At 46.7% G+C, this 20,282-nt stretch overlaps 1 protein-coding gene across 1 annotated transcript in view; it reads left to right on the top strand.

The window, feature by feature from the left end:
• The window catches only part of COBL (cordon-bleu WH2 repeat protein), a 262,328-nt gene extending 249,378 nt beyond the window's left edge, over nt 1-12,950 (top strand). The window contains exons 14-16 of the mRNA XM_060247787.1: nt 690-809; nt 4,053-4,295; nt 12,662-12,950. Coding sequence (XP_060103770.1) covers nt 690-809; nt 4,053-4,295; nt 12,662-12,679 — 381 coding nt within the window. The 3' untranslated portion in view covers nt 12,680-12,950. The remainder of the gene's footprint in view (nt 1-689; nt 810-4,052; nt 4,296-12,661) is intronic.
• Nucleotides 12,951-20,282: the final 7,332 nt, after the last annotated feature.

Here is a 20,282-nt window from a genome sequence, read left to right as displayed (position 1 = left end):
AAAGATTAGCGCTTTTGCAATATTTTGTTTATTTAACCGACTCTGATAACTGACACCTCTTGCTCTGAATTCTCTGGAGACCATGTCTGTGCTGTAGCAATCTTGAATATGCTGTTCAGGTGTTGTTCGGGGGTGTATCTGTAAGTTGCAAACCTACTTTTGCTTTACTGACAATTAATTACAGAAATCTCATGGTCAGTGTTTTGAGCCTAAGACTCAGAGGAAAATATGACATTGCTGGGCATTTACAGCTTTTGTACATAAGTTGCTTCATGTGCTGGTCAGCCAATGGAGAAAATAGAGGCTTTATTCTGTAGCTTGACAAAGCAAGCCTGGCAAAATAACCTGTGATGCAGACGGAAGCAAGAGGAGGAAAAAGACAACAGTAAGTTGCTCACGGATCTGATTGGAGCCCTTTGGGGGCCTGATCCGGCCCATGGGCCACATGTTTTGACACTCCTGTTCTCTAAGGCTTCTCAAACCCCAAAGCCCTAATCACTGCACACACTGAGCAAGGAGGAACATGCATGGAGACAACAAACGACATTTGTAACCTCCACAGCAAATTTCAAGTTTACTCTGTTGGAGTGCAGGCAGGGTGATCTTGCAGGTGCTCAGATTTACCTCCATTTTCAGTCTTCAAGTTAAAAAGATACAGAGATGGTTTCTTTTTTTTAATCACGTTCTAGATTTCGGACAACACTGTCAATGGAACTCAGAAGAAAGCATCGGTTTCAGAACCAGAGAATGAGCGGTCTGCCCTCCTGGCAGCCATTAGAGGTCACAGTGGAACCTTCAAGTTGAGAAAGGTAAAGGCAAAAAACCTTCTTTGTGTGGTGTCTTCCTCCCTTGTACTGTAGCATATCAGTGGCCTGGAAATAACGGAAATTAAAGTTCTGCTATAATGAGGAAAATTAGATGAGTACTCCTTCTAAGCTGTGGAGTCTTGTGAGCAAAAATTCTACTTTGTGAACTTCTGGCATTAAAGTTAGATCCAAGTGGGCACCCGTGTTGGTCTGAAGCAACTGAAGAAGGCAGGAGCCAATTTCTACCTTTAAGACCAACCAAGTTTTATTCAGAACATAAAGTTTCGTGTGCTAAAAACACTCTTCTTCAGACGAGGGGATCAGGTATAGTGGGCAGAAATACGTGCAGTTTGTTGATTAAGAGGGCAAACTGGCTGGGATGACATTGTGGAACAGTGTGGCAATGTAGAAGGCCATTTGGTCTGGATAGCCATAAAAGGTAATAAAAGTTTCCTGCCAATTGGTGTTTCTGCAAGTCTAGGTAAATCACAAAAGGACATGTATTTCCTAGTTGTAGTCCACCTAATTTACTTCTCAACATCAGTCTATACTTTATAAACATTATTCTAGTTTGCCATTAGAAAAAAAGAATACATAAAATGAAAATGGGTTAAGTATATGTAATGAGATAAATAGCCAATATCCCTTATTTGAGTGTGTCAATGTGAAACATTATCCTGATACACTATTATTAAAGAGATACACTATTATTGGAATACTGTGGATGTGTAGCTATACTCACTGAGAGTGGGTTTAGCATATGTAATGAGATAAAAAACCAATATCCTTATTCAGTCCTGGGGAGGTGTTTGTTCCAAGTTTCATAATAATTTGTAATTCAGCAATTTCTCTCTCCATTCTGTTCTTGAAGTTCCTTTGCAGTAAAACAGCTACCTTGAGGCCACCCATTGAATGCTTTGGAAGGTTAAAGTGTTCTCCCACAGATTTCTCAGTTCCATAATTCCTAATGTCAGATTTGTGTCCATTTATCCTTTGGTGTAGGGTTTGTCCTGTTCGCCCTGTGTAGAGAACTGAAGGGCATTGTTGACATTTAATGGTATATATAACGTTGGAAGATAAACAAGTGAATGAGCCTGAGATGGTGTAGTTACGATGTTGTTAGGCCCAGTGATTATGTTGTCTGGGTGTCTGTGGCAGCAAAGTTGGCACTTGGGTTTATTGCAAGCTCTGGTACCAGTGTCCATGCTCAGATGAGATGCTGTATTGTTGTGGGTGAGGAGTTGTTTGTGACTGGGGGGCTGTCTGTGCAAGAAAAGGTTTACCCCTCAGTACTTTCGAAAGAGAGCTGTGACTGTCCAATAGAGGTTGTAAGATGCTGATGATACGTTGAACTTTTTTCAGTTGAGAGTTCTGTGTTACCGCTAGTGGTGTTCTGTTACTATCTCTTTTCGGTCTGTCTTGTAACAGGTTTTCTCTGGGTATCATTCTGGCTTTGTTAATCTGTTTCCTGACTTCATCAGGTGGGTACTTTAGTTCCAAAAAGGTTCGTTGTAGATCTCTCGGGTGAGAATCTCTGTCTGCAGGACTGGAGCAAATGCAGCTGTAGCGTAGAGCCTGGCTGTATACAGTGGATCGTTTGGGATGGTAGCTGGAGGCATGCAGCTATGTTTGTCGGTCAGTAGGTTTCCGGTATAAGGTAGTGTCTATGTGTCCATTGTTTATTTTTACAGTGGTGTCCAGAAAATGCATTGCATAGAAAATGTATTGCATGTCAGGTTGATGGTAGGGTGAAAGGCATTGAAAGCCTGGTAGGATGCATAAATCAGCTTTCTCTGGGGGCTTTTTCCCTGAGCTAAGAGAAGAAAGTGTGAGCCAGAGGCTAAAAAAGTACGAGCCAGCTCACACTAACTCAGCTTAGAGGGGACACTGAGGTCACCTTTTCGGGGATATGGATCAAATTCATGAACTTCCCTACTGTTTCACCACTTGCAAATGAGGATAATCCTTATAATCCAAAACATCCCTGACTACTTGCTCAGATGAGAGAGTCATCGAGGAACGAGGCTTGCTGTAATGAAACTGATATTGCAGTTGCCAAATAGTGATAGTGGAAAGTGCTATCAAGTCATAGCTGACTTATGGCAACCCCGTAGGGGTTTTCAAGGCAAGAAGTCATTTGCCACTACTGGCCTCTTTGTAGCAACTCTGGACTTCCTTGATGGTCTCCCAGTTTAGTGAGTTAGTACTCTGTACTGCAGTCCTAAGCTCTCACAACCTGAGTTCGATCCCGTCGGAAGCTGGTTTCAGGTAGCCGGCTCGAGGTTGACTCAGCCTTCCCTCCTTCCGAGGTCGGTAAAATGAGTCCCCAGCTTGCTGGGGGGGAAAGTGTAGATGACTGGGGAAGGCAATGGCAAACCACCCCGTAAAAAGTCTGCCGTGAAAATGTTGTGAAAGCAACGTCACCCCAGAGTCGGAAATGACATGTGCTTGCTTTGCAGAAGAAGGCAATGGCAAGAGTCGGAAATGACAGGCGACTACCTTTACCTTTTTTTTACTCTGCATACTAATTCACTGCCCGTTTCCTCTATATTTAGGACTGCTTGCCGTTCCATACTTTTGTCTGATGAAGTGTGCTTCTAGCACACGAAAGCTTCCGTTCTGAATCAAACTTTGTTGGTCTTAAAGGTGCCACTTGACTCTTGCTTTGTTCTCCTGCTTCAGCCCAACACGGCTGCCCACCTGCATTAGAAGGGATGCTTTGATTTGCCTAGTCTTGTCACTTCCTTAGCGATACACTTGATTTTCTTTTTGTACAACAAATCCAACCATATTTATAGGAATAGACCCAGAGTAACTATTAGACTGCGATATAAAACTGCTTCAGGGGAAAGAGAGTGCGCATAGCTGAACGCATCATGTTGATTGCGAAACCTTTGTGGTCATCTTCAACCTAATATAGTAGCCAACTGCCGGCTCTCTTGCCTTATACGCCAAAAGCATTTCCAGGATGCCAGAGTTCCAATAAATAAAGATTGGGTTTCTGAGTCTGCCTCAAGGCCGAACCCTTGATCCCAGGCATCTGTCCTTTTGAGTGATGTGAGAGAGCAGGAACAGATGTTCCGACTTAATAGGCAAACAAAATCTACTCCACTTTGTACTTCAACGGAAGAAGCCAGAATTGTTTAGAAGGGGAGAGGCTGAAATATGCTTCCAATGTCAAATATCCGGTAGTCCATCATGTCTACTATTCACTCGCATGCTTGCTTTCAACTTTCTCTTTGGCAGACCTCTTCATTCGCTTCTGAAGAACTGCAGAGTTTCCGAAACGCAGAATTGGGCTCGCAGATCAGAGACGCCTCTCCGACAGAGCGGCAGTGTAATCCTCCTCTGCCACCCCCACCTCCCGCTCATTTGTCAACAAGAACACCTAGGCCCCTTGCAAATAGCGCTGCCGAAAACCCAGGCGACGCAAGGCAGGCCCTGATGGAAGCCATCCGTTTAGGCCGCGGGGCGGCTCGCTTAAGAAAGGTAAACGTCGGTGTGGAAGGGGATCGAAAAGCTTAGGAGGAGAAATGAGGGGAAGCCAAGGATAAAGGGGCGAGCTGGAGAAACAGGAGGGGTGGGGGAAATGCGGAAAGGTGAGGTAGCCTTTCTGTCTGTCATAGCTTTAGAACTGGTTGTGAGACATCAGGCTGAACGACCCGATAAATTATTTTTGCAAATGTACGTTTCACAACTTAATGGGAAAGCACAGAAGACTTCTGGAGAAAGAGCGCTCGACACATCGATTCGTCACGTCTTATCTTGAATAAATAATGTGTTGTTGAGTCACAACCAGCTCATGGCGGCCCCATCTGCAGGGGTCTTCAAGGTGAGAGAGGAGCAGAGGTGACTTGCCATTGCCTTCTTCTGCAAAGCAACCTTTGGACTTTCTTGGTGGACTTCCATCCACGTGCTAACCGTGGTTGACTCCACTTAACTTCCCAGCTCTGATGACCTCAGGCCGAGCTGGAATTTTCGGGTGCCGCTTCACTTTACAGTACAATAAATGCTGTGCTGTGAAGTTGCACACCCCCATGGTGACCCCAGCAAAGGGCTTTCAAGGCAAGTGAGAAGCAGAGGTGGATGGCCCATTGCCTTCCTCTGCAGAGTCTTCCTTGGTGGCCCCCCCTTCCGAGAACCAACCCTGCTTAGCTTCTGACAACTGTCAAGTTCGGGCTATACCAGGCTGCTTGCTGCCTTTCCTCCCCGCAATAAATATTAAGGCTACCACAGGGCTTTTTTCGTAGGAAAAGCCCAGCAGGAACTCATTTGGAGTACTGTGTGCAGTTCTGGTCGCCGCACCTCAAAAAGGATATTATAGCATTGGAGAAAGTTCAGAAAAGGGCAACTAAAATGATTAAAGGGCTGGAACACCTTCCCTATGAAGAAAGGTTGAAACGCTTAGGGCTCTTTAGCTTGGAGAAACGTCGACTGAGGGGTGACATGATAGAGGTTTACAAGATTATGCATGGGATGGAGAAAGTAGAGAAAGAAGTACTTTTCTCCCTTTCTCACAATACAAGAACTCGTGGGCATTCGATGAAATTGCTGAGCAGACAGGTTAAAACGGATAAAAGGAAGTACTTCTTCACCCAAAGGGTGATTAACATGTGGAATTCACTGCCACAGGAGGTGGTGGCGTCCACAAGCATAGCCACCTTCAAGAAGGGGTTAGATAAAAATATGGAGCAGAGGTCCATCAGTGGCTATTAGCCACAGTGTGTGTGTGTGTGTATATATATATATATATATATATATATATATATATATATATATATATTTGGCCACTGTGTGACACAGAATGTTGGACTGGATGGGCCATTGGCCTGATCTAACATGGCTTCTCTTATGTTCTTATGTTCTTATTTGCATATTAGGCCTCACTTCTGATGCCAGACCAGCTGGAGCTGTGTCCCTGTGCGTTCCTGCTAAAAAAAAAAAAGCCCTGGGCTGCCATATTCTCATGAATGTCAGAAGGAACCTTTGCAGATGATAAGCCACAGAAGTGTAGGAAATGAGATTCCACAAGCTCAAGAACATAAGAGAAGCCATGCTGGACCAGGCCAATGGCCCATCCAGTCCAACACTGTGTCACACAGTGGCTAAAAAACCCAGGTGCCATCAGGAGGTCCATCAGTGGGGCCAGGACACTAGAAGGCCTCACACTGTTGCCCCTCCCAAGCACCAAGAATACAGAGCATCACTTGCCCCAGACAGAGAGTTCCATTAGCACCCTGTGGCTAATAGCCACTGATCGACCTCTGCTCCATATGTTGATCCAATCCCCTCTTGAAGCTGGCTATGCTTGTAGCCGTCACCACCTCCGGTGGCAGTGAATTCCATGTGTTAATCACCCTTTGGGTGAAGAAGGACTTCCTTTTATGCATTCTAACCCGACTGCTCAGCAATTTCATTGAGTGCCCACGAGTTCTTGTATTGTGGGAAAGGGAGAAAAGGCTTCCTAGTTTTGTTCTGTTTCTATTGTAACTTGGGGGCAGTTCACATATTATTACCCATCCAACATGGATATCAGAAGCGCTGGTAGTGATGAATTGGACTGGACACCGAAACACAGTACCGTGGAGTTCTTTCACATCAGCAGGACACATCCCAGGCGCTGGCTTCAGTGCCTTGCACGGAACATGACATTTCATGCAGTTGGCTAAATGTGGGCAGTAAACCTGTTACAAACACTACATCCTTTTGCCTAGAATTCATTCGCATGGGAGGAGTAACATTTGAACCTACCCTCAATTTTAACTCTGCTAGGGTGCAATTATATTTCTGCAGTAAATACTCTGTATACCTTTAGTTTACAAGCAAGAATCTTGGCGGGGGAGGGCAATGCAGAGTTGTGGTAAAATGGGGATTGGCACATGTGAGGTCTTGCATCTCATTCCCAAAATCTTCAATCTGACAGTCTGCGCCAACATGCTGAAAGAAGCCAGAAGTAGTTGATTCCTTTGACATTTAAGGTTCTTCCAGAATTTCCCAGGAAGTCGAGTATATCTTAACAAGATCTTGTGCATGTTTGCAAATGCAGATGGAATTTTCCCACCTCAAATCTTACCATAAGTATGTCAATATTATGTAACCTTATCAAAGTTCCTCATCAAAGGCTCCTTAGTAAGCTCGAGAGTCATGGGGCATTTTCGCACTGACCTTAATCGGCAGCAACGTCCCTCTTCACCGTGCAGGATCTGCGCGGATTTCGCACCAATTGCTGCGGAGCACCCGGAAGAGCAGCAAAGTCCCGCGGCTTTTGCGGCGCAAATGTAAACTGGTTTTTGGCGGTTTACATTTGCGCCGCAAAAGCCGCGGGACTTTGCGGCTCTTCTGGGTGCTCCGCAGCAATTGGTGCGAAATCCGCGCATATCCTGCGCGGTGAAGAGGGACGTCGCTGCCAATTAAGGTCAGTGCGAAAACGCCCATGGAGTAAAAGGACAGGTCCTCTTGTGGATCAAAAACTGGCTAATTAATAGGAAACAGAGAGTGAGTATAAATGGGCAGTCTTTGCAGTGTAGGACGGTAAGCAGTGGAGTGCCGCAGGGCTCAGTACTGGATCCCATCCCATGCTCTTTAACTTGTTCATTAATGATCTGAAGTTGGGAGTAAGCAGTAAAGTGGCCAAGTTTGCAGATGACACTAAATTGTTCAGGGTGGTGAGAACCAGAGAGGATTGTGAGGCACTCCAAAGGGATCTGTTGAGGCTGGGTGAGTGGGCGTCAACGTGGCAGATGCGGTTCAATGTGGCCAAGTGCAAAGTAATGCACATTGGGGCCAAGAATCCCAGCTACAAATACAAGTTGATGGGTTGTGAACTGGCAGAGACTGACCAAGAGAGAGATCTTGGGGTTGTGGTAGATAACTCACTGAAAATGTCAAGACAGTGTGCGATTGCAATAAAAAAGGCCAACGCCATGCTGGGAATTATTAGGAAGGGAATTGAAAACAAATCAGCCAGTATCATAATGCCCCTGTATAAATTGATGGTGCAGTCTCATTTGGAATACTGTGTACAATTCTGGTCACCACACCTCAAAAAAGATATTATAGCATTGGAAAAAGTGCAGAGAAGGGCAACTAGAATGATTAAAGGTTTGGAACACTTTCCCTATGAAGAAAGGTTAAAAGGCTTGGGGCTCTTTAGCTTGGAGAAACATCAACTGCGGGGTGACATGATAGAGGTTTACAAGATTATGCATGGGATAGAGGTTGAGAAAGAAGTCCTTTTCTCCCTTTCTCACAATACAAGAACTTGTGGGCATTCAATGAAATTGCTGAGCAGTCAGGTTAAAACGGATAAAAGGAAGTACTTCTTCACCCAAAGGGTGATTAACATGTGGAATTCACTGCCACAGGAGGTGGTGGCGGCTACAAGCATAGCCAGCTTTAAGAGGGGATTGGATAAAAATATGGAGCAGAGGTCCATCAGTGGCTATTAACCACAGTATATATATGTGTGTGTATATATATATGTGTGTGTGTACACACACACACACATATTGGCCATTGTGTGACACAGAGTGTTGGACTGAATGGGCCACTGGCCTGATCCAACATGGCTTCTCTTATGTTCTTATGTGACACAGAGTGTTGGACTGGATGGGCCATTGGCCTGATCCAACATGGCTTCTCTTATGTTCTTATGTTCTTAAGCCAGATTCGAAATGGAACAGAAGTGCAGACGCTCATTTGCCTGACTGTGAAAATTCTCATAAGTGTTCTTTAGAAATACTTACAATCAGGGCTTTTTTTTGTAGCAGGAAATCCTTTGCATATTAGGCCACACACTCCTGATGTAGCCAATCCTCTTGGAGCTTACAGTAGGCCCTGTAACAAGAGCCCTGTAAGCTCTTGGAGGATTGGCTACATCAGGGGTGTGTGTAGCCTAATATGCAAAAGAGCTCCTGCTACAAAAAAAGCCCTGCTTACAATTATCTGCCTTTTAAGAACATCCAGTCTGAAAGCTTCAGTTGCATTGGTTCAGAATAGGTCTACTGAAACGCCAGAAGTAGTTGATTCCTGTGACATTTAAGGTTCTTCCAGAATTTCCCAGGAAGTTGAGCATGTATCTTAACAAGATCTTGTGTATGTTTGCAAATGCAGATGGAATTTTCCCACCTCAAATCTTACCATAAGTATGTCAATATTATGTAACCTTATCTGCTTGCCTGTAAAGAAAAACAAACCCGCAAAAGGAATAAAGCAAATGCTATTACTTTTAAGCAGTTTTCTGAGGAAGCACAAACCACAGAAAATCATTACTCATTACCCAAAGAAACCAGAAGTTTTGGGAGCCTAGCGTATAAATGTAATGATCTGCAAACCACGGTGTCAGAGGCCGCAGGGAGATGCTGCTATTCAAGCGGTGTGGTTTCTGATTGAGAACATACATTTTTCCTCAGTTTGCTGAGGTAAAATGCAGAATCCAGTTTTGGAGACCAGAGAACTTCACCTTGATAAGGAATTTAGTAAATGCAATGCAAAAGCAGCAGGGGGAATATTTCCCTCCCTGTTCGGTTTCTGTAGAAGGATGTTCCTCGTTCATGTGGGGACTGTGATGGAAATGGCTCTTTTGAGCAGTAGAAACAGGGACAGGGCAACCAGGGCATACAAAACATGGAGACGATGTAAGGAGAAGAACTATCTGAGTTGGAGAAGAGGAGGCTTGAAAGCTTTCCAGAAGTGAGTACACCGTGAGCGAGTACTGGAGCGATACCTATGCCATTCCCAGGCCAGCTTGCAACAGTCCAATGGGCATACCCACCCCCCTCCAAAAACATCTGCCCGCTGCATTGGCTCCCCCTAGCCATTGACTCTGGGGACCCCGTGCCCCCTCAGGGTTAACTTCACAGACTTCTCTCCCTGGGTGACAAAAGAACCCTTCCTAGAGCAGATGCACAGTTTTAAGCTTCATTCACTCACTCTATTTATTTTCAACCTTTCTCCCCCCGAGGGGCTTACATCATTCTCCTCTCCTCGGTTTTATGCTCACAGCAGCCCTGTGAGGTTGGTTAGACTGAAAGTGTGCATCTGGCCCAAGGCCACCCACCTAGCTCCCATGATACAAGTAGGTCAGCTTTGGGGGTGCCACTGGGCCCTTCTATGTTTGACCATGATCATTGAGACCTGCACAACCATCTGCAGCCACCCAAGGCAACTGAGAGCCATCCCTTTTAGAGATGTCCCCAGGAAGCCCTTGGTTGGCGGGGGGAGGTGTGTGGAGCTCTTGTCATGCTGTCAAAGCCAAACAGACTGACCGATTAAGAACATAAGAAAAGCCATGTTGGATCAGTCCAGTGGCCCATCCAGTCCAACACTCTGTGTCACACTGTGGCCAAAAACCCCAAGTGCCATCAGGAGGTCCACCAGTGGGGCCAGGGCACTAGAAGTCCTCCCACTGTGTCCCCCAAGCACCCAGAATACTGAGCATCAGTGCCCCAGAGAGAGAGTTCCAACAATAAGCTGTGGCTAATAGCCACTGACGTACCTCTGCTCCATAAGCTTATCCAATCCCGTTTTGAAGCCAGCTGTGCTTGTAGCTGCCACCACCTCTTGTGGCAGTGAATTCCATGTGTTAATCACCCTTTGGGTTAAGAAGGACTTCCTTTTATCAATTCTAACCCGACAGCTCAGTAATTTCATTGAATGTTCACGAGTTCTCGTATTGTGAGAAAGGGAGAAAAGTCCTTCTTTCTCAACCTCCTCTATCCCATGCATAATCTTGTAAATCTCTATCATGTTACCCCTCGGTCAATGTTTCTCCAAGCTAAAGAGCCCCAAGCATTTTAACCTTTCTTCACTAGCCTTATGTCACTCTCATGTTCCTCTTCTCCGCGGGGCTTCCATCGGATTTCACACTGTTTGCTCTGGGGCTGCAACTAGCTTCACCTTTTTCACATGGCAAACAAAAACTGGTTTTTAGGGGATATTGTTTGCTGCGCGAAAGAGGCGGAGCGAGCTGCAGCCCCAGGGCAGACAGTGTGAAATCCAACAGAAATCGGTCAGAGACACAGTTGTGGCATAATACAAGATTTTATTGAACCGCAAACCTTGGCAAGGCATCCATTCACTTCCTCCCTGGGGCCATGGGGAAGAGAATTGTGGATCCGCAGCATGGCATGCTGTCTTAACATAAGAACATAAGAGAAGCCATGTTGGATCAGGCCAACGGCCCATCAAGTCCAACACTCTGTGTCACACAGTGGCAAAAAAATTTATATACACACATACACTGTGGCTAATAGCCGCTGATGGACCTGTGCTCCATATTTTTATCTAAACCCTTCTTGAAGGTGGCTATACTTGTGGCCGCCACCACCTCCTGTGGCAGTGAATTCCACATGTTAATCACCCTTTGGGTGAAGAAGTACTTCCTTTTATCCGTTTTAACCTGTCTGCCCAGCAATTTCATCGAATGCCCACGAGTTCTTGTATTGTGAGAAAGGGAGAAAAGTACTTCTTTCTCTACCTTCTCCATCCCATGCATTATCTTGTAAACCTCTATCATGTCACCCCGCAGTCGACGTTTCTCCAAGCTAAAGAGTCCCAAGCGTTTCAACCTTTCTTCATAGGGAAAGTGCTCCAGCCCTTTAATCATTCTAGTTGCCCTTCTCTGGACTTTCTCCAATGCTATAATATCCTTTTTGAGGTGCGGCGACCAGAACTGCACACAGTACTCCAAATGAGACCGCACCATCGATTTATACAGGGGCATTATGATACTGGCTGATTTGTTTTCAATTCCCTTCCTAATAATTCCCAGCATGGCATTGGCCTTTTTTATTGCAAACGCACACTGTCTTGACATTTTCAGTGAGTTATCTACCACGACCCCAAGATCTCTCTCTTGGTCAGTCTCTGCCAGTTCACACCCCATCAACTTGTATTTGTAGCTGGGATTCTTAGCCCCAATGTGCATTACTTTGCACTGGCCACACTGAACCTCATCTGCCACGTTGACGCCCACTCACCCAGCCTCAGCAGATCCCTTTGGAGTTCCTCACAATCCTCTCTGGTTCTCACCACCCTGAACAATTTAGTGTCTTAAGTAGGATAGCCTTGCAGGTGGAACTTGGAAGGGCTGGCTGGATGCTATGTTCCACTTCAAGAGGAGGGCTGGAACAGCAGACTGATCAGGGAGTGTAGGGGGGGAAGCAAGTCCCACCTCCCCACCTTTGGAACGGAAGGTGAGATGGCCCATTCAGGTACAGACTATTAGAATTGTTTGAATGTCCTGTAACTCAAAAGGTTATTTTTGTCACTCTGAGACAACTGAATCTTCTGATGGCATTCTTTGCCTTATCCCATCATCTTTTTCAGGGGTGGAATTCTAGCAGGAGCTCCTTTGCATATTAGACCACGCACCCCCGATGTAGCTAATCCTTCAAGAGCTTACAAGGCTCTTTTTTGTAAGCTCTTGGAGGATTGGCTACATCAGGGGGGCGTGGCCTAATAAGCGAAGGAGCCCCTGCTAGAATTCCACCCCAGATCATTTTATAGAAAACTAGCCACACTTAAATGTTCTTGGTGTTCTGTGGCCATAACAGGTACTACTGCGGGGGTGGACCTGTTTGGGGGGCATTTGGGCTATATATTGTCCACAGAGGTTCTAATGAACACGCTCGGTGCATTCTCTGTCCTTCTTGAATGCTTCTAGTTCTTCCCGTATATTATTTTCTGTGTGGTACAAGATGAAGTCTTCATTTTAATGGATAAACGGCAAAGGGATCTAGTAGAGAAAAACGCCCCGTTATAGTGCACTCTACAAGTACAGGTTGACTTGATGCTGTCTTTGCTTTTGAGCTCAAAATAGCTGTTGTTATCATTAATTTTTGCTTTTATTTCAGGTCCCTCTGCTTGTTTGAACACTGAATTCTCCAGCTACAGAATGTCACCTGCATCTTTATCCATCAGTTACGGACATTCAAAGAAAAGAATTCCAAGAAGTATATATTTGTTTTCCTTTTGATTACAGGCCAAAATAAGTTGTAGTTTATTGTCTGTGTGTGCTCCTTTTATTTTCATTTTTTAATTGGTTCACAGGCTGCTACACAGCTTCTGTGCCAAGGATTTGGGGGTTGCCTCCAAAAAAAAAAGTTAAACCGTTGCCAATGAAACTATCCTTCCTGGCAGGTTACTGAGATGGATTTCCCACTCACCTCGTTCCGGTCTCGTTGCTCCTTTTCCCTGTGGGGCTGCTGTTGGATTTCGCACAAGCTTCCCCGAGCCGGCGAGTTGCCCCACCCCTTTTCAAGTTCCCTCCGCGGCAGACAGAAACCGGTTTTCAGAGGATCCTTCCTGCTGCGGAGGGAACTTGAAGAGAGGTGGAGCAACTCACTGATCTGGGGCAGTTTGTGCAAAATCCAGCAGCAGCCTCAAGGAGAAGAGCGCGAGAGTGGCTTAAGGCTAGTAGGAAATCGGTCACAGTGTTCAAACACTTTGTCGTCCTACGTTAACACCAAAAGTGTGTTTAGCGGCAAAACCAAGCACTTTTTTGCTGTGTGATCTGAACCACAAGATTCTTTTGTGTTCATCAAGCAGTTTTAAAACATGCAGCTATTCTGAACCATTTAGTTGGATGTTCCCCTTTTCCCCCCCCTCCCCCTCTCTAAACGCAGAAGCAATTAAAACTCTGAAAACGCATACTATAAATCCGTAAAAATTAATAGCAAGAAAGGAAAAGGTTGTGGTAGACATTTAATGGCTTAAATGGCCGTATGCTGAAGTCACCACTTCTTATAATCAAGCAAGTTTTATTATCCTTGACATCGCAGCTACCTGAGTGATCGCTAGAGGGAAAGAACCATTTGTCAGGTTGTTCTGGGGGAGATATAAAGTACAGGATACTGATGTAATGATGTTTTCGAACCCCAGGGAGAAGGAGTGGTGGTCTGTGTACATAGGACACAATCCAGCAGGAAGATCTGTTCAGGCCCCTTTGAAAAGAAAACTGGACCGATTTCAGATGATGCTTTTTCCTGGGTAGAGAGCCCTTTTGCTCCGTTTTCGCACAAGTTGCCCCGGAGCTGTGAATTGGCATGCCGCTATTCCGCAGCAAGCGGAAATCACTTGTCAGCATATCCCACTTGCTGCAGAATAGCAGCACGCCAACTCGCAGCTCTGAGACAACTTGTGCGAAAACGGAGCAAAGCCCCGGTAGCAAAAAGGCTCTCTCACCCCGGAACAAGCATATCGGTCCTGCTTTTGCAGCACTCCCGGTACCTTCAGGGAGGTTTGTACTGGAACATTTCCTAGGTGGATTTCCCTAGGTTGCAAAAGTGTGATTAAAAGTGCTCTTTTTATTGTCCTGTGGGGGGACCCCTGGAGGTATCTTGTTTCCCAGACTGCTGCTAGTGGGCCAGGATTCCAGCCCTTTCGATGGACTCGCATTCATCCCACGTAACCCAGTTCCCAAGGGGCAAGTCCTCAACGTGTCTGAACAGAACAGTGGGGTTTCTTTTTTGTTTTTGTTTTTAAATCTAAGCTACTTTGATAGATGATGTACATATTTTGAAGAAAAAAAAATATTTTGTTAAAAGAAAATTAACTTAAGGGATGATGACGGTCATGGTTTTTTCACACGTATTAGATGTTGCTGAAGAGCTGTTGAATTGCAACTTCGTAACATTTTACTTGGTTGAAAGATCATTACAGCACTTGGCACAGTCCGGCGTGACTGCGGATGCTTCCGTGCTAAGATTTTTTTTAAAAGTTTCTATTTAATATCGCTAACCTGACAAACCGTACTGTTAGCCATCTGCAGCCCAGCGACTGTGTATTATATACTGTAAAATACTAATTTAACTTTAACATTAGTGCCACAAATAAAACAAATGCAAGATTCACATGTCATCTCTGCCTCAGGTTTTTTTTTTGTTAACTTGTAGAAATTAGTCTGGCGAGATCATTTCCATTTTGTTTGTTGTTTTGGGGTGTTGTTTTTGAAATAAAATTGAAAGTGGCTTGGAAGCAGCAGCTTTGTTTGTGGAGTATACATTCACACACACACACACACACACACCCCAGCCTTTTCTGCTACGGATTTTGCAGATTTTCATAGAGTTTCAAAAAAAAAAACCCTCCCTGTTTTAATCATAAGTAATTGTAAGTAATTTAAGTAATTGGTTTAGAATAGGAAAAGGAGTTCGACAAGGATGTATATTGTCGCCCTACTTATTTAATTTATATTCAGAGTACATCATGCGGAATGCTGGTCTGGATGAAGCACAAGCTGGAATTAAGACTGCCGGGAAAAACATCAACATCCTCAGATATGCAGATGACATTACTCTAATGGCAGAAAGTGAAGAGAACCTAAAAAACCTCTTGTTGAGGGTGAAAGAGGAGAGCACAGAAGTAGGCTTGAAATTCAACATCAAATAAACTAAGATCATGGCATCCGGCCCCATCACTCCTTGGCAAACAGAAGGGGAAGACGTGGAAGTAGTGACAGACTTCACATTCCTGGGGTCCAAGATCACTGCAGATGGTGACTGTAGCCATGAAATTAAAAGACGTTTGATCCTTGGGAGGACAGCTATGGCAAACCTGGGCAGTATAATAGAAATTAGAGACATCACCCTGCCAACAAAAGTCCGTATAGTCAAAGCGATGGTATTCCCAGTAGTAATGTATGGCTGTGAGAGTTGGACCATAAGGAAGGCTGAGCACAGAAGAATAGATGCTTTTGAGATGTGGTGCTGGAGAAGAATCTTGAGAGTCCCTTGGACTGCAAGGAGATCAAACCAGTCAGTCCTAAGGGAAGTCAACCCTGACTGTTCCCTGAAAGGTCAGATGCTGAAGCTCAAATACTTTGGTCCCCAAATGAGAAGGGAGCACTCCCTGGAGAAGACCCTGATGCTGGGAAAGAGAGAAGGCAAAAGAAGAAGGGGATGGCAACGGATGAGATGGCTGGACAGCATTACTGACATAACTAACATGAATTTGAGTGGACTTCAGAAGATGGTGGAAGACAGGAGGGCCTGGTGTGACTCAACTGTGCGACTGAACAACAACAAAAATGGACCAAAAGGCATATATTCCCTGACTTGGTTCAGATTGGTTAGCTATCAGGTGAATGAGTCAGCTGTGCATGCTCATGCCTCCCCTAACATTCAGCCAGCTAGTTAGCAATTCCAGCTTTCATTGCAAAGGATAGTTCAACCTTTGTCCAAATCAGAAAACTATTCCATTTTCTTCACGGTCTCTGTGCTTCACACTCATGGGATAGAGCACCTGTGCTGATCCCCAAATCGGTACCTAAAAAGCCCGGGATTTTTTCGCACTCGGCACCAGCGGGCATGCGCAGGCGTCCCAGTACGCATGCTCGCTGGTGCCAGCGCGAGGATGCCACCGGTTCCTTTCTGACCGCTGCGCTAAAAGGATCTCCTTTCGTGTCCCCGGTCGGTAAAGTAATCTTTGGATTATTTCTTCTTGTTGTATATCGCCCGTTTGTTGTTTTCTTAGTGTAGTTAGTTAGTTGTTTAGATTGTTAGGGTTGTTAAAAAAATTGTTGGACTTTGCCCTTCGGGGCCCTGTTTTTCCCCCTCAGAGTTATTGCCGTGTGGGTTTTTTCTTGGTGTCTATGGAAAGGCGTTGGGGGTTTTTTTAAGAAGTGCCGTTCCTGTGGAAAGAAGATTGCCCCTCCTGACAGCCACTCCCTCTGTCTCCTGTGTTTGGGCGAGGAACATCGCATTGATTCTTGCTTGCACTGCCTGAGTTTTTCGAAACAGACGCGCAAGAATCATGTGGCGAGACTTTCGGCCGCGTTGGTGGAATCGGCACTTTGTCCTCAGAAGATGGCATCGGGCCCGTCGGTACCAATGGGAGAAGCCGCAGCCCTGACGGTCACCGGCCATCGCCCATCAGGACCGAGATGCCGGTTGAGTGCGGGCGTTCCACAAAACGACCATCTGAAGGGTCGGTGGACACCCCAGCTAAGAAGTGTCGGGCTGACTCGGGGACTCAATCATCCTTACCGAAGAAGGTGAAATCCAAGGAGAAGCGGAAGAAGAGATCGTCCCGCACTCCTTCCCCTTCTCAGGACGCTTCGACATCGCCACAACTGCTCCACCTAGAAAGATCTTGGTGTCCCCGCATCGTAGCCCTTTGGTGTTGAGAGGCAGTGCTTCACAGCAGTTGCGTCTGTCGGCATCGGAGCACGAGATCGACTTAACTCAACATTCCCACTCTTCCGGGTCACGGCGTTGGAGTGACAGCGGCTCTGTCTCGGAGGTAGAAGTGTTGGCACCGATGGAGCCGGCGGTACCGCTGGATCTGGCGAGGGGATGTAGAGAGCTCAAGCCAACCACTGTAGCTTGTTGTTTTCCACCACTTCCACTGTGGAATCAGCGCCAGTGGCCTTCTCCCTATGCCTATCCATACCCACCATACCAATGGTAGCCTCCTCGCGAATTTGTATATTGGGACCGACAGTCTGAGGCGTCTCACATGTCGAGAATTTCGCAGCATTCTCGGCGTCGCCCGTCAACATAGGTGTCCATCCCGCCTGAGAGACATGGCGTGATGGTGGAAGAGGTCCAGGCTCGGTCGTCGGTGTCGATTCGGTCACCTATGAGAGCTTCCACATCGTTGCTTTCCGAACACTCGATGAGGGAGTCCTCATCGTCAGATTCTGAGGTCGGTACCGACGAGCCGGGCAGGGCTTTGGAGTTTTCGCCAGTGTCGCATACAGCCGAGGATCTTCCCATTTCACCATCGGAGGATCTAAAGTCGTATGGGGACTTGGTGAAGAGGATGGCACTCTTCTTCTCCCTCCCGGGTGACACAACTGCAACCCATCGTAGATGATACCGTATTCGACATCATGCAGCAGGATACGTTGATGGCGGTTGCCTTGCCTGTTACGAAAGTCATCCTACAGGCGGTGAAGGAGCCCTGGGCGAAGCCGGCTTCTACACCTGTGTTATCCTGAAGATTGGACCACATGTACCGCGTCCAAGAGGCTGGTGCCGAATTCCTTTTCACTCACCCGAAGCCAAACTCGGTGGTCGTATCCTCCTCATCGAAGGCTTCCCCACCGGACAAGGAGGGAAAGAAGCTGGATAATGTGGGAAGGAAGTTTTATTCAGCTGGAGCGCTGGGGGTTAAGGTATCTAATTATGCTGCGTGCATGGCTAGATACCAATACTCGGTATGGGAACAACTCAGCCCCCTCCTGTCTTCCCTGAGCGAGGAAAAGAGGTCTGCTGCGAAGAAGCTGCAGAAGGAAGGCTTTGCTGTAGCCAAGCAACAACTGGCTCAGCAAAAACCATCACGTCTGCTGTCTGCCTCCGCCACCACTCCTGGCTCAGGTCAACGGCCCTCCAGCAAGACACCAAGGCCTTCGTTGAAGATCTGCCCTTCGAGTGCGAAGGCCTCTTCAGTTCGAACACAGACAATGCTCTTCAGGAAATGGATAAGAGCATAAAGACCTCCAGGAACCTGGGTGTCCCGGCTTCTTCCAGAGCTGCTAAACCAAAACAGTGGCATAAACCCTGGTCCAAGAAGTCATATCAAAAGCTTTCCTCAGAACAGCAGTGGAAACCTCGCTGTACCCAACCTGAGAGTAGGCCTCCATACAGAGGGAACAACAGAAACCGATAACGCTTCAGCACAGACTACTGGCAAGTCCAAGGGTGCTCGCCCACAAAAGCAGGGCCTTTGACTTTCTAGTAGCACACATCACCATCCCCAATTCTTCTTCTATCCGCCTTTGCCCATTCCTTTCGGCCTGGGAGTCCATCTCTACGGACAGGTGGGCGCTTTCCATCATTGCAGAAGACTACAAAATAGACTTTGCTCAGATTCTGAACCAATCTATGGTAATCACCACACCCCCTTCCCCACCTCTGCTGGTGGAGGTGAGCAACCTCCTACAGAAACAAGCCATAGAACAGGTCCCGGTGGAGGCCAGAACGGGAGGCTTCTACTCTTGTTATTTCCTGGTTCCCAAACAGGATGGGGGTCTGAGACCAATCATGGACCTTCGAAATCTGAACAAGTTTATTCTGTACCAGAAGTTCAGAATGTTCACTCTGCAAACAATTCTGCCGCTCATCAACCAAGGGGACTGGATGGCAATGTCCTCAAGGATGCCTACTTCCATGTCAGCATCCATCCTGCATTCGGGCGTTTCCTTCGGTTTGCAGTAGGTTCCCACCACTTCCAGTTCAAAGCCCTTCCGTTTGGTCTGTCCACTGCACCTCAGGTGTTCACAAAGATGATGAGTGTTGTGGCAGAGTCAAAAGAGAGTTTGTCCAACCATATTGCCACCACTTTTCGTCTTCTTCACACCTTAGGTCTGCAGATCAACTTGGAAAAGTCACATCTTACTCCATCACGGACAGTTCAGTTCATAGGGACTTTGCTGGATACGAACTTTCACCGCACCTTTCTGCCTCAGCAGAGAGCGATGGACATCATCAATCTTGTCAGGCTTTTACAGAGTCGGAAGTGGGGCACGGCGCAGCAGCTGCAGCGGATGCTGGGGCTGATGGCGGCGACTACAAGCGCGCTGCTCTTTACGAAGTTGAGGATGAGAGGCCTACAACTTTGGTTTCTTCAACAGTTTCGACCCTTAAGAGACTCACCTCAGAAGAGGTTTGTAATTCCACCTGTGACAATCCGAACACTGCAGTGGTGGAAATCAAAGGACAACATTTGTCAGGGAGCTCCCTTCCACCTACCTGCAACAACAGTGACGATCACAACAGATGCGTCTTTGTGGGGCTGGGGGGCTCACATGGACTCTCTGTTTGTGGGGGGCCCTTGGCCTTCCCAATTGACTCACTGTCACATAAATTACCTGGAACTGCTGGCAGTTCACTTTGCTCTTCGGTCCTTCTGCCCCATGGTGGCAGGGAAGGTTGTCGCTCTGCTAACAGACAATACTACTGCCCTGTGTTATATCAACAGGCAGGGCGGGACAGTTTCTCGACGGCTCTGTGCGCTGGCATTGGAACTGTGGTCGGAGTGCCTGGAGCACGACATCTTTGTGAAGGCTGCACACCTCCCAGGGGTGCTCAATCTGCAAGCAGACTCGCTGAGCAGGGGTGCAGCTTCCCTGCACGAGTGGGAGATAGAGCGGCGCTTCCTTCAACCCGTGTTTCAGCTCTGGGGGTAACCTCAGGTGGATGTGTTTGCCACAGCCAGAAACCGGAAGTGTCCTCTGTTTTGTTCCAGAGGGGGCACGGATCCAGAGTCGTTGGGAGACGGTCTGTTGTTCCCGTGGGAAGGTCGGTTCCTATATCTGTTCCCACCTCTGCCACTGCTGACAAGAGTTGTCAACAAGATCGCAAGAGAGAGACCATGCTGCATCCTGGTGACTCCATGGTGGCCTCAGCAGAACTGGTTCCCGATCTTGCTGCAACTGGCGAGGGGGGTCTTCTACCAGTTTCCGGTGGAACCGGACCTTCTGTCGGCTCAGGACGGTCATGTATTCCATCGCAACGTGCCTCACCTGAAGCT

Source organism: Heteronotia binoei, chromosome 10, assembly GCF_032191835.1.
Source record: "Heteronotia binoei isolate CCM8104 ecotype False Entrance Well chromosome 10, APGP_CSIRO_Hbin_v1, whole genome shotgun sequence".
Taxonomy (NCBI): Eukaryota; Metazoa; Chordata; class Lepidosauria; order Squamata; family Gekkonidae; genus Heteronotia; species Heteronotia binoei.
Note: the sequence above shows the minus strand (reverse complement) of the source record. Positions and strands in the feature narration are given on the sequence as shown.